Below are 12,787 nucleotides of genomic sequence, written 5' to 3'. Positions count from 1 at the left end.
CCGCGGGGCGGCTCGCTGCCGCGGGGCCGGGGGCAGGCGGCGGCCTCCGCCGCGGCCGGGAGAGTGCTCGGGTGCCTGGGGAGGGCTTTGCGGGCCGCGCCGCTCCCCCTGGGCGGGATGGGAGCCGGGGCTCAGGCGGCGCCGGCTGCGGCCTGGGCCTCCTGCCCCGGGCCGCGGAGGGAGCGGCGGGGCGGCCCGCGCCGCTCGTTTTGCCTGGCGATAGCAGCCCAGGCCTTCACCGGAGACACCTGTTGCTGAAGGGAGGAAAGAGCAGTCCTCTTCTGTCTGGGTGGAAGTTTTCTCTGTGGAAAGAAGCACTGTTAGTGTTAGGAGGTCAGGGAGAGATGAGTGACAAAACCTGGGGCAAGGAAAGTTTTCTCTGTATGAAGACTCCATTTGTGCCTCTTATTTATTAAAATACTTTTTTTTTTTAAAAAAAAGCATAGAGTTTTTGTGGGTTAAAGCTTGACAGCATAAGAACAATAAATTAGTTAACTTTTTTATCTTATAGTGCCTCTCTAGTTTCAAAGTCTAAGTACTTCAGTCAGATTTTCATTTTTTAAAAATGACTCTCTTAGAAGAAGAGTCAGGTTAGTGCATCTGCTCAGGAATGGATAGGTAAAATTTGATTAGTGTTTTAACTTGTTAGCAAGTCACCATAAGTGACACCTTATCCTTTGGAGTTTTTATGCAGGTCAAAGTAGGAAGCTGAGATTTCTGCAAAAGAATGAAGAATACTTATAGAACAGTCTGTCTGTTAGTTCTTTCTGTTTGTTCATGCCATATTTTTTTTTTTCTTCTAGAATCATTGTCTGAGAGGATTTAGACCAGATWTAAAAAGGTATGATCTCTAGTTTGTGTTCTTTCTTTTATGGGCCATGGAAATAAATAAGCTTRCTTGTTTTGCTAGCTGTTTCATTATATCAGATGTGTTTCTGGGAAAAAAAGGTAATTCTTTGCTGATAATTAARGAATCTACCTTTGGCTGTTGTTTAACCCCACCCCTCTCAGGGTTCCTCTAAGGTTATGCAAAAAGCCTTTAAGTGAGTTATCTTTCTGATACCTGTATGATATAACTATTTAAAGCATTTTTGGTTCTGTAGACAAAAAAATTTTTTTTGGGACAGCTTCCAGAACAAGCTAGTGACATGACATCTACTAAAAGTCCTATTTGCATTAAGTTTACTGTGTTTGACATTGAAGCTGTGACCTTTAACTTTCATCCTTTGGAAAGCAATATTATTCTGAAATATATATATTACTCGCATTACACATTTGCTCAGAGGTGCGGTGTGAGTACACTTAGGTGAGAAGTTAGTAGACCTAGTTTGGAAAACCAATTCATGTATCTTTTCTTATACTGTGAGCCAGTGAGGGAAAAAAAGAAGATTCCAATTCAGATACTGTTCCAAAATTCTTTAGTTAGTGAGGGATCCACCTGTTCTTCTTTTCTTTCGTTCTTTTCTTCCCCCCCCCTTTTTTCTTGCAGCTGTTACAGTATAGTCTTTTTATTCTTTATGATATTAAGGTAGGGCGATAGTGCCAATTATGTTATGTGCCAGTTATGTGCTATGTGATGGGTTGTTTTGCTGCTGTGTGGGTCAGCTGCCCAACAAAATAATTCACTGATTTATTTAGGGAGTGCTACCTTGGAAATAGTTTGGTTAAATGAGCCTAATTAAAGCACTGGCAGTGTGTATATCTGACTGAAAATGAAGAATGAATCTTAGTAGGCCTGCAGATGAAAATTATTGTGAATTTTCAGTTGTAGAAAAGACTGTACTTTAAATAGTCTAGACATAGAAATGTTTTTCTCAAGTCCTTAAGACAATTTTACTTGTTTTAGAAGTCAAATACTAAAATATGAAAATCCTAGAAATGCAAGGCTGAAGCTGGTTTCTGTCAAAATTAAATTGTCCTACTCCTCCATGTGTATTTATATGTAAAGTACGCCCCTCAAATAGATTAAGTACACCACTGTGTGTGTGTATCAAGTATACCCTCAAATAGATTAGGCATGCTACTCAACTATGCAGGTTTTAACAAAGCTGAAGTTTGTATAGTCATCTTCCCCCCCCCCATTTTATTTTATTTGTACTTATTATTTAAATTTCTGTCCTGGAAAATGTTTCTTAATTATAGCTCAAAATAATAGCTTATTTCTTCAGCTAAATTCCAATAACTTGATGACAATACTAAGCCAGTAGACTCAATAACTTTAAGCCATGAAATTTGTGTACTGTTGTAGTCCTGTGTGGGATTTTTTTGTGGGAACTTCTACAGTAAGTTACTATTTCAGTATTCCAGCATTTTTTACAGCTAGACTTTTCACAACCTTCTCCCCCCCACCCAATTATTTGCTGCATTTTTAAAGATCCTGAGGGGTTTTTTGGTCTAGAAGAAAACTAAATACTTAAGTATCTTGATGTCCATTGCACCTGCTTTGTCAAATCATTATGTAGCCTGTAAAATAAATAAAATCAGGTTGTCTGAGTATATTATGCAAAATTGATGGAGGCATTTCGTTCGTTCGTTCTTTCGTCTTCATAAGTGCCTTTAGCAGCCCATTTATATATTGGAAAACCAATATATATCTTGAGCTCTAAGAGATGTGGTGTGGAGAGGATGCATGGGTATGGATGTGGGAGGAGGGTGTGGGTGTGTCTGCATGAGGAGTGTATGTGGGAATGTTAGAGGGGCACCGCTGTTTAGGGTGCACCTCTAGATGGGGTGTGTGCATACGGGAGTGGGTGYCTGTGGGGGGACACGTGTGGAGTGCGTATGTGAGTGTCTGGGTGTAGGGATGTGTGTGTTGGTGGGTGTGTCCAGGTAGGTGAGTGTCTGAGAGAAGGGTTGGGTKTGTAGGGTCTGGTGTGCAGGTGTGTGTCTGTGGATGTGCTTGTGTGCACCTGTGTGTGTGTGTATGGGAGTGTATATATGTGTGAGTGGGTCTAGGTATGTATGTGTGTGTTGGGGTGTGTGCACATGGGGGAGTATGTGTGAGTGTGGGTATGTGTGTAYGTACATATGTTGGTGAGTGTATAAAAATCTTTTTACGGATGAAAAATGTATCAAAGTTCTTTTTAATGTTCTATTTGTGCATTATTTTAGCTAGATGACAATACTAGCTGGGTATGGTAATTTAACATTTTGTACTTGAGTGCAGAAATTCTGAATTTGCTGTCCTGATGGATGAAATAACACAAATGAAGGTCCTGTGGGGTCAGGAGTTCTAAGAATAGTTTATTTTGTATTCATATGGATTTTGGCATAATGAGCTCCTGTACATCTGTTTCCAGCGCACAGATAAAAGGGCCATGCAGACTCCAGTGTAGGCTCTTGAATGCTGTATTTTCCATTCTCCTCCTGTAATTTAARTGGAAGTATATCCATCACATAACAAACTCATTATTTCACTGTGATGCTTCATATGATAAAGATGACTTGTGTCTTGGGTTTATGGTGTCAGAGAAGCTGCAGGATTTTTCAATCAAAAGATGGCGTGTTGGAGATGATCTGAAAAACTGTATAGTTTGTAGCTCTCTTCTATCTGAAAGATCTTGGGGGAAGAGAGTATTAGGAAATATTTCTAGAGAGTTGTTTGTCTTTATATGCTGGATATTTCTCCTGTGTATGATATATTGCAGGTATATTCTTGATTTTGAATTATATCTGGCTATTCCAACACTTGCTAACATCAGTCTTTCTAAATGCTTCTTCAAGATGCCTGCTGCATATGATTCAGTGCTTGAAGATATTGAGGATATTGTGTCAGCGCAAGATTTGAAACCACATGAGCGACAGTCTGTGAGAAAGAATGTTTTTCCAAAAGTGCGAAAACGCAATTCACACAAAAATATTCAGACAGACGATGATCCACCAAGTGACAGGTAAATTCTTCAATCAACCCATTCTTACKTCTTTCCTCAAATCTCATGTGTGCTATGAGCTTCTAAAAAAAAGGTGGAACTTCTTATTACTTCATAATGTAAAATCTGAATAGAAGTTAAAAATTGACAAAATAGTGTTTATAAAAATGTAGTGATCACTGAGTAATAGTAATAAAAGAATTACTTGTTCTAAATAAACTTTCAGTAGAGATCAGTTATGATTGAGATTGATTAATGAGGTAATCAAATTGGAAAAATAGCTCCTGTTACTATTTAGAGAAAGCTTATAAATGTAAAGCACTYCTGAAAAATTGTGCTCTTCATCTTCAGTACCTAAGTGGAAGCTAAGCTCTTCAAAATACAGTTTGGGAGTGCGTTTTTGGAGGTGTAGGGATGAGAAATAAAATTTTGAGCGTGATGATATTGATGCCTGTTCTGCAGTACATATTTGAACTAATTTTGCCTTTGAAAAGTACTTTTTTTTTTCCTTCCCTCTTTCTAGGAAGAGAGGTGATTTGGGAAGACGGGATTTGAAGAAGGAATGAAGTCAGTTATTACTAAAACTGAATCTATTGCRTTAGAAGCTTGAGTGTAGTCAGAATAGACGCTTGGTATTGCTTGGAAAGAACCCTGTACCCATTCTAAGACTTAAGTGTTTATTCAAGCCCAAATTTAAGAATGTGTCTGAAATGCTTTTTGATCCTTTTGGAGGAGGCAGATATGCAAGTAGTAAAYTTCAGCTTTAGCCTTTTAGCAGAGGTCTGGAGTAATTCAAAATAATAGCCACAAATAAGAGGTGAAGTAAAACAAACTCCTCCTTGGCRTCTTTAAAATTGAAAAGCACTTTCCTGGTTAGTTGTCCCCTCCCCCCCCTAAATTTGTAATAACTGAAAATAATTCGAGAGAGAATTGCTAAGAAGTTGACAACATTAGTGGAACTGTGCTTYTTGTTTGTATGTGCTGCATATGGTATAGTGAAACTTCTTTTGAAAGCCTAGTTTTACTTCAGTGGGAATATTATGCAATAACTAGGGAACATACCCTTTTCTGTGTTGAACATAAACAACTTTCTGCTCCATTGGTGCAGTGGAATTGATTCATGATAGCTGAACTCAGTAATTGATTCTGATTTCTACTAAGGTTCGGAGATCAAGGTTTATGTATCTTATTAATTTCAAGTTGGTACATAGAATTTTTCCTCATTAGGGAAATAAAAAGAAAGTATGTCTGGAATACACAGGAAGATTCAACTTTGGGGTTTCAATGTTGTTTAAAAGAAATCTTATACCTAACAAAAGGTACCTAAAAGTGCCTAAACACTGCATGTTTACACAAGTTTACTTAACAATCTTTAGATTTGGCATTCTTTCACTGGCATCTTCAGCTCAGTGGCATGGTTATTACAGAAGCTTCAGTGGAAGCTTCTTGTATATTTTTTTTAATTATTTTATTTATTTATTTATTTATTTATTTTTTTGGTTTTAAACTGTTGTGCTCTCTGGCTCGGTGGTACAGATCTACTGTGTTACCTCTGTAGCCTTGAAAGGTTGGAGTATGAACTCTCAGATGTTACTGCAGTTGGTAGCTGGCTTTAGTTAAGGATTTATAAAGGAGACTTGTAAGGAGGGAGCTACACTGAATGGGTGCAATAATATCAAAAGGTTTTGATTTAGCTCTAATGGCTTGTTTGCAAGGGGTCTGGTTTCACTGCAGTTACTTGGAGGTTGGTTGTTAATGATATAATAATTTTCAGAAAGCTCCAGTGTGTGTGTGTGTGTGTGTGTGTGTTTTTTTTTTTTATAGTAACTACAGTGTACTGAATCTTGTCTTATGCTGCTGCCCTTGTACCTTCCCTTTCTACCTTTCTAAAGCTCTACCTTTCTAAAGCTCTTTTCTTACCACCATACTAAAATCACATAATCGCAGCTTTCTTCCCTAGCTGTTCTCGGGTAATTACTATTTGTACTGCTTATTATGTATTTGAAGAATTACAGTTAATTGGGTCTGTCCAGTGGGCTGAAAGGCAAAGCTTGTTTGTCTTCTGTTTGCTTTCTTAATTGTGGTGTNTTTACTAACAGCATTATTCCTGGTGCTCAGAAAATCTGGATTCGTACATGGGGATGTTCTCACAATAATTCGGATGGTGAATATATGGCTGGACAACTGGCTGCCTATGGGTACAAAATTACAGGTAAAAATATCAGCAAGTCACATAATTCAGTTTTATTAGATGAATGTTCAGAACTTTCAAGCTTTCATCAATTTTTTTAAAGCTGAATTACATTTTGATAAATCTCCTTTCAGTCTCTTTCCTGCATGTTAGTTTAGTGTAAATAGAAAATGTTGTTCACAAGTTATTTATTGTTGTGAAATAAGTGTATGGACAAAAACCATGATGCACTTCTGATCTAAGACATCAAGTTGATACCTATGGATAAACTTAATCAGTTCTAGTATAWCTTATTAAAGTGAATTCTAATGCAGTTCTAAAAGCTAAGTTAAACTTGTATATTATTTGGATCTTTAACATCTTTTGACTGCAGTTTCAATTATTAGGAAATCCTTGGCTTATTTTTATTTTACTAACACTAGAGAAAACACATTCCCTCTGGAGTCTTCAAAGGCAGGTTTTAAAATGAGTGCTTACATGTGTTTGTCTTCTGAAGATGGATTTTTACTACTTCCAGGCACTGCCATCTATAGTATTAAAAAAATTGCTTGCAGAAAATCATCGTGCTGGGGGGGGGGAGATAGGGGAGGAGATGATACAGTGGCTCAACTTTGGGAATGCTATCTGTCTGCCTTTTTCTTACTGAGCTAACAGTTTCTCTGTGATAGGTAAACAGGGAACTCTTCTTCAGGGACAAAAAGAGAACCTTGTTTCTTATTGAATTGTGCTGCTGCTTTGACAACTTAAAACCCAAAGGGAAGTCCTGTTTCCATCATCACTGGCGAATAATGGTATCCTATCACCATCCTGTATTATGATCCCTCTGACCTGAGGCTGAAGAAGTGAAGTGTTTTCCTAGAACTAARTGAAATGATAATTAAGATGATGAGTGGTTTCAAAACAGTTATGTTCTTCTGGCAGGGCAGTCATCTAATAGACTTCATGTAGACTGCAGTTCCTATTGTGTGAGTTCTTCGTGTTGAACTTGATCGAAAAGTCTGAAGAAGAGTGAAGGGAAAAGAGTTTAATTCTAGTTTTAATTTCCCCAGGAAAAGAAAGACATTCATATACTGGAGTGAGCCCAGTGGAGGACCACCAGGATGGATTAGGGAGCTCATGATGTATGAGAAGAGACAAAGGATCGGGTTTGGTCATCCTTAAGAAGAGAAGCCTAATGGCATATCCTAGTTGTAGACTGCAAATACCTAATGGGAGAGTATAGAGAAAATGGAGTTAATCTCTTTTCAAAGGTGTGCAGTGAGACAAGAGACAATGAACTTTTCTTCTTGTCAAAGTGGCAGTTAGGATTTCAGTATTTGATGCATAATATATATCTTGAGCTGTCCTTCCTTCAATAGAGGAGATTCCARTATAGCACACTTCCCAGCATTTCTCTGTTCAGTCCTTTTCTTAATGGAGCTTTTTTTTTAACAGCCTATTGGGAAGTTCAGCTAGAATGAAGGGGATTTAGTTTGTTACTGTTCTGTGCAGTGAAGAAATTATTCAGTAATAGTAGTAATGTTGCTTAATATAATCCAAATATGCAAAAGTTTCCTTAGTATTCCCTTGTACTTGATAATTTAGTATACTACAACTTACCTCTAAGAAAGCTAAAAATGCTTTCTTACCGGGTGTCTTGCTGACATTTTTTACTTTGTAAGGTCTTTGATACAATTTACGCATATGATATACTTATGTACAWATAAGGCCTATGTAGCTCATAAGCTTTTGATTGAGATCAGTTATGAAATTAACAACCATGGAGGGGGGAAATGATTGAACGGTTGAGGTGGTTATTCTGGAAAACTTACCCTATGTGTACTCTCAACAGCTTAATATTTCAACAGTCCTTGAAAACAGAACTTGTAACTGCTCTTTGGAAGGTCATATGTTAAAGGACAGGTCTTGAGATTGAACTTCATTATGTTAAACTACAGAAAAGGAGCAAAAGAGAAGTTCTTGTCTTGTAAGAATTGATTTCTAAGAGTTGATGCTGCAGTTCACTGACAGGATTTATATTAACTTAATGTAAAAGTGCTAGAAACTTGAAAATATTCAGTAAGGAGCCAGAGATACCATCTGATGCCAGTGTCTTGGAGAGCTATTTAAAATTAAAGTAGTACATTTTGATTAGCATATGTGCCCTATMTGTCCCTGAGCTTTTGAGTTAACARTGTTTGTTGAATAAAGTTGCTGGAATGGAGTTCTGTCTTTCAGGAAATAAAATGTGACCTTTACTGGCATTTTTTGCTCCTTTGTAAGGGAAATGGTCAAGCACTGTCTCTAGGGGCAAGTGTGAAAGAATGAGGAATAAAAAAGCAGTATCAGACTTCTGTTGCTAACTAGAAGTCGTGCTAGCGCAACTTTGTGAATTGACTTGAACAAAACTGAACATTGATTTAATGATGCTTTCTAATTATAGAACTAACAAATTTCTGTGCTTTGTTGCAAAAAATCTTGTTCCAGTACTATTCCTTTCCCCTCTGGTGCATGGATTCTGTCCTGTTCTTGATTTGAACTTTGTTCACGGAATGCAGAAAAATGACCTAGAGCATATCTACAGTTTAGATAGATCTGCAGGCATATCTGCTGCCTGTGAGATAGACCTTGGTGGAAGAAACCCTTGTAGTATAGACAACTAATGCCCATTGTGAGAAAGGGGAGCTGGGAGATTTGCAAGACTAGGAGACAGATGTTTGTGAGGGAAGGGAGTGAGTATGTCACTTCACAGTACTTCTTYGAAAACTGCAACTGAGCATGTACAGACATGTAAGGAATTGCCTTATGAAGCGAGTGGTTTTATCAGCATGTGTAGGCATTCATAGGTTGTGTTTTTTTTTTTTTCTCTTTGGCCTATTTTTTTTTGAATATATTTTGATGGGTCAGGCAATTTGGCATGCTTGTTATCTTGTAATTATTGCTTTTGGCTTGAAGCAGTTCAGGTCCAAAGCATTCCCTTCATAGAATCATTGAAAAACATACCAATAAAAGAATTACTAATGAATTACAAATACTAGAAGAATTATGGAGAGGAAGCAACAACTGGTATACATTCAGAAAGACTAAAAACGTAGCTGCTTATCCAGACTATTTTTTTTTCTCCCAAGTAGAAATATAATTGAATACTATCATAGAACTTTTTTCCTCCTATAGCCTGGAATTTCAGAAGCAAAAAGGAGTGGAGTTGTTCGATTGCTATTTCGGTGGGCTTGGCTTTGATTTAACAAGTGGGAATGAGGTGGTTATAGCTCCTTAAGTCTATTTGTGCAATTTCAGACTGATCTCTGTTCAGACATCTTTTTTACTATCTGGCACAATTTGTCTGGAAGTTTGTTGGATGGAAAGGCAGTCTATTTTCCATGTATTCTTTCCTGTGCCTCTTAAACACATTAAAGAATTCACTTGACTACTGTGATTAAGCTGCTTGTTGGCAGCACTTGTATCAGTGACACTTGCCAATTTCTATTGAAGCTTAATGTTTACAGTTCATCTATATCTTACAGCTCTGAAACTCACTCTGTAGAGAATTTCTGTATTTCCCAAAAGCAAGTCTGAAATAATATTTAGAAATGCTGTTAAATTAAAAAGAGTTCTGATTTTTTTTTTTCCTCCTGSTTGTTAATTTTTGAATTAGTCATCGGTTTTGTTTGCTGGTTGAGATAGCTGGACTAGTCTTAAGACTAGCTCTCCATCTGCTACACCACCAAACTTGAGTGGAAGAAGGAAGGAAAAAGACAAGGAAAAGCAGATTTTCTTACCTGCCTAAGAATTTATGTTGAAAAGAAGAGAGAGATAAAAGGAAGTGAAGATTCACATCTGTGAAATGGCAGATGTGATGCTACTAACAAGTGTAGAATTTAGCATTCCCATGGTCCTCTGTTTTGTGTGAACCATACTTTCTTGGACTTTGGCCGTTCTTGTACAGATATGGTAAACATGCTACAGTATCTATTTATTCATTTTGACTGGAAAATGGACAAGATTATACATACATTGACCCATGATTCATGGAATAAAATTAAAACAAAGTACGAGGTTTTGAATTCTAAGAGTTATTTTAAAAGTACCTTCTTATTGCACAGTAAGCTTTTTAAAAATCTTTTTAGATTTAGATTTTTTTTTAATTGTCCTAAGGCAGAGAAATTTAATCCCTTCTTGAAGAGGATACTGTATTCTGTTCTTTTGTTAACTTGAAATAAGCTCTCCGTGGCCTGTGTACTCATTTATGAAGCTGCATTGTTGACTGTGGCTTCTGCTGGTTTCTGGTGTATGCATTCAGTTGTTCTGAATCAGCAGGTGGTCTTTCCATTTTTCTCTCTCAGCCCTGCTGATAACAGTTCTCTGTTGCTTTGCAAGTGTTCTATTAGGAAGAAAAAAATCTGTAGCAACTGCTGTGAAATTTTGGTGTTGTGTGAGCCATCCTCGCCATGAAGCATTTCTAGTACTCTTAAGCTGAGAGGAAAGTCTTTATTAGMTACTCACTAAGTGCTTGGTAAGTAGCTTTATCAATCAGAGAATTCAGGTTTAGTCTTTGCTTTTAGATTCGTATTTTTTTCAGRTAGTTGCAGTTGCGGTCCTAATTTGGAAGAAATGTGTAACTTTTTCCCCCTGAAAGTTGCAAAGAATCTGAGTAACCCAGATTACATTCCTGTAGGTGAGAACCACTTGTGTCATCTTTGACAACCCTGCAGTTACGAAACTGTCCTGTTCAGTGAACCAGCCAAGAAGTGGGGAAAAGCCAAGCTACGATGCAAATCCTGTATTGTTTCATCTCTTTGCTGAGAAATTCTCCCSCTGTCTGTAACTTACAGAGTCATAATCCTGCATGACTTTGCATTGCTTACACACCTGTCTCACTGCTTCTGTAAAAGATACCTTCTGCAGATTCAAACTGACTGAAAGTCTGGAGTTTAAAGCTTTTGATTTTTTTGATGCTGGAAGAGGTAGTAAAGTAACTTACTTTGTCCATGTTGTTGAAGTGAAATAACGTTCTCTTGCAGTTCCACCGATATGATCTCCTGTTTTCAGAAGCCCTTTTTGTCACAGGTTTACTTTGTGTTTTGGTTCTTTGTGCTTGAGCCTGAAACTCCTGCTGTCATGTGCACTTGATCTGTGAACACGTGAGCTGCCCTTTGGGGGCCAGACAGGGGAGATGTYTTCATTTCTCAGTTCTTTAATTGCTGTTGACGTAATTGTTAGAGTTGGAGAGATCAAGCACCGTCCTTCAAGAAGAACGAACTCTAGTCATTTGTTCAGAACCTTTAATTTTCATGGTGAGATAGTGATGAGTTTGAGGAGGATGGAATGGAACATAGAGGAAAAAAAAATAAAGCAATGATTGTGGAATGGGGCAGAGGGGATTGCAGGAATGTAGGGATTCAGGATTCTGCAGTTCCTTGGGAAGAATACAGATATTCCCCAGTGAAAAGTATTCTGTAAGGCAATAAATGTGCTGGTGGGTCTGGAGTTGTTGAAGTGGTGTGGTGTTTTTTTTTTTTTCTTTTCCTTTTTTTCTTTTTTTCCCCCAAGTGTGGAGTATCCTTTGTTAATGCAACATTGTACTATGATTCTGTTTTGCATCAGAGTGTTCCCTGAGTCGCTACGAGTTAATGTATAATTGTGGCTTTTGGCAGCTGTATATTGCTGATCATGTAGTCCCTGTAAAACTTCCTAGTATGTATGTGTCTAGTGTTCTGTTACTGATCACCTCTGACATCTAGCGCAGTGCAAGGTGTACGGCCTCTTTGCAGTGAGTTTTTCCTACTCCAGCCTCCTCACCATCAGCTTCTTATTCCTATTAAGCAAGTTTGTAGCTTGGAGGGTGTTGTCCCTGTTATGGGATAGAACTCCTCCTGTGGTTCTCAGACTAGGAATTTTTTTTCTGTCCTTCATGAGGAAGGGACCATTTTCCTCCTGACTGCTTCCTGTATTGCTGCCCTTTTAGCTCAGTCGTTGGATAAATGTGTGCTGCTTTTCTTTTTTAAATTTCACTCAAAATCAAAATGGTGTGCCTGTTTTGCACTCCATCTAAATTGAGCTTTTTTTTTTGTAGGCACAGAGAACTGGAATCCGAAAGTTGGGAGCAGGCCTGAGAACCTAAAATGCTTACATGCACAATGTGATTAATGACACTTATATATTGCTTGTATAGGCAAGTTCTAGTGTGTATACATGTTTAGGGTTAATTCTCTCAGTGGCAAAGCAATTAGCTGCAGACTCTAATTGTTGTGCTGTAGGATTTAGTTCTAGCAGTGCTGAACTCATAATACAGAAGAATTGAACCATAAAAAGTAAATTTCAACTTYTGGTAACTTGTATCCTCGTAACTGGAGATTGTCCTTGTTATACTTGGGGAAGCAATCGATAAATGAAACGTAAGTAGCAGTGCGTTCAGGATAGTTGTACAGGTGATATAGAGCATTCTACTTGTGATAGTTCCATGTGTTTCATGGTTCTCTGTGTGTAAGTTTTAATTTATAAGAGACTTAAGCTAATGTGAGAACAGGCCAAATTTTTGTARCTTGAGGATGTTCTCGGTATTTTATTCTCAAAGAGGTGAGAGCAAGATCATATTTTGATAATAAGATTTGTAGGAATACCTGAAGAATTGCTACTTTTTTTTTTTTTTTAATGGAAGAGACTTAATGTTTACTTTTAGGCTCTTGCTATAATTTGGTTACTGTTTTAGTTGCTCATAAAGATGAAGTTTAGCTGCAAGTTCCTTATT

At 37.7% G+C, this 12,787-nt stretch overlaps 1 protein-coding gene across 3 annotated transcripts in view; it reads left to right on the top strand.

Annotated features, from left to right (window-relative positions):
- Positions 1–801: 801 nt before the first annotated feature.
- Positions 802–12,787, top strand: part of CDKAL1 (CDKAL1 threonylcarbamoyladenosine tRNA methylthiotransferase) — a 414,554-nt gene continuing 402,568 nt past the window's right edge. For 2 of the 3 annotated variants that reach the window (XM_085310031.1, XM_085310029.1), the window contains exons 1-3: positions 802–841; positions 3,724–3,890; positions 5,969–6,081. In XM_085310031.1, the coding sequence (XP_085166157.1) occupies positions 3,724–3,890; positions 5,969–6,081 (280 nt within the window). In that variant the 5' untranslated portion in view covers positions 802–841. Of the gene's footprint in view, positions 842–3,723; positions 3,891–5,968; positions 6,082–12,787 lie in introns of those variants that run through there. The other variant, XM_085310030.1, reaches the window with a different exon arrangement.

Source organism: Rhea americana, unplaced genomic scaffold (assembly GCF_003343005.1).
Source record: "Rhea americana isolate MKP2758 unplaced genomic scaffold, rheAme1 scaffold_31, whole genome shotgun sequence".
Classification (NCBI taxonomy): Eukaryota; Metazoa; Chordata; class Aves; order Rheiformes; family Rheidae; genus Rhea; species Rhea americana.
The sequence above is the reverse complement of the archived record's forward strand: the minus strand, read 5'-3'. Positions and strand labels throughout refer to the sequence as shown.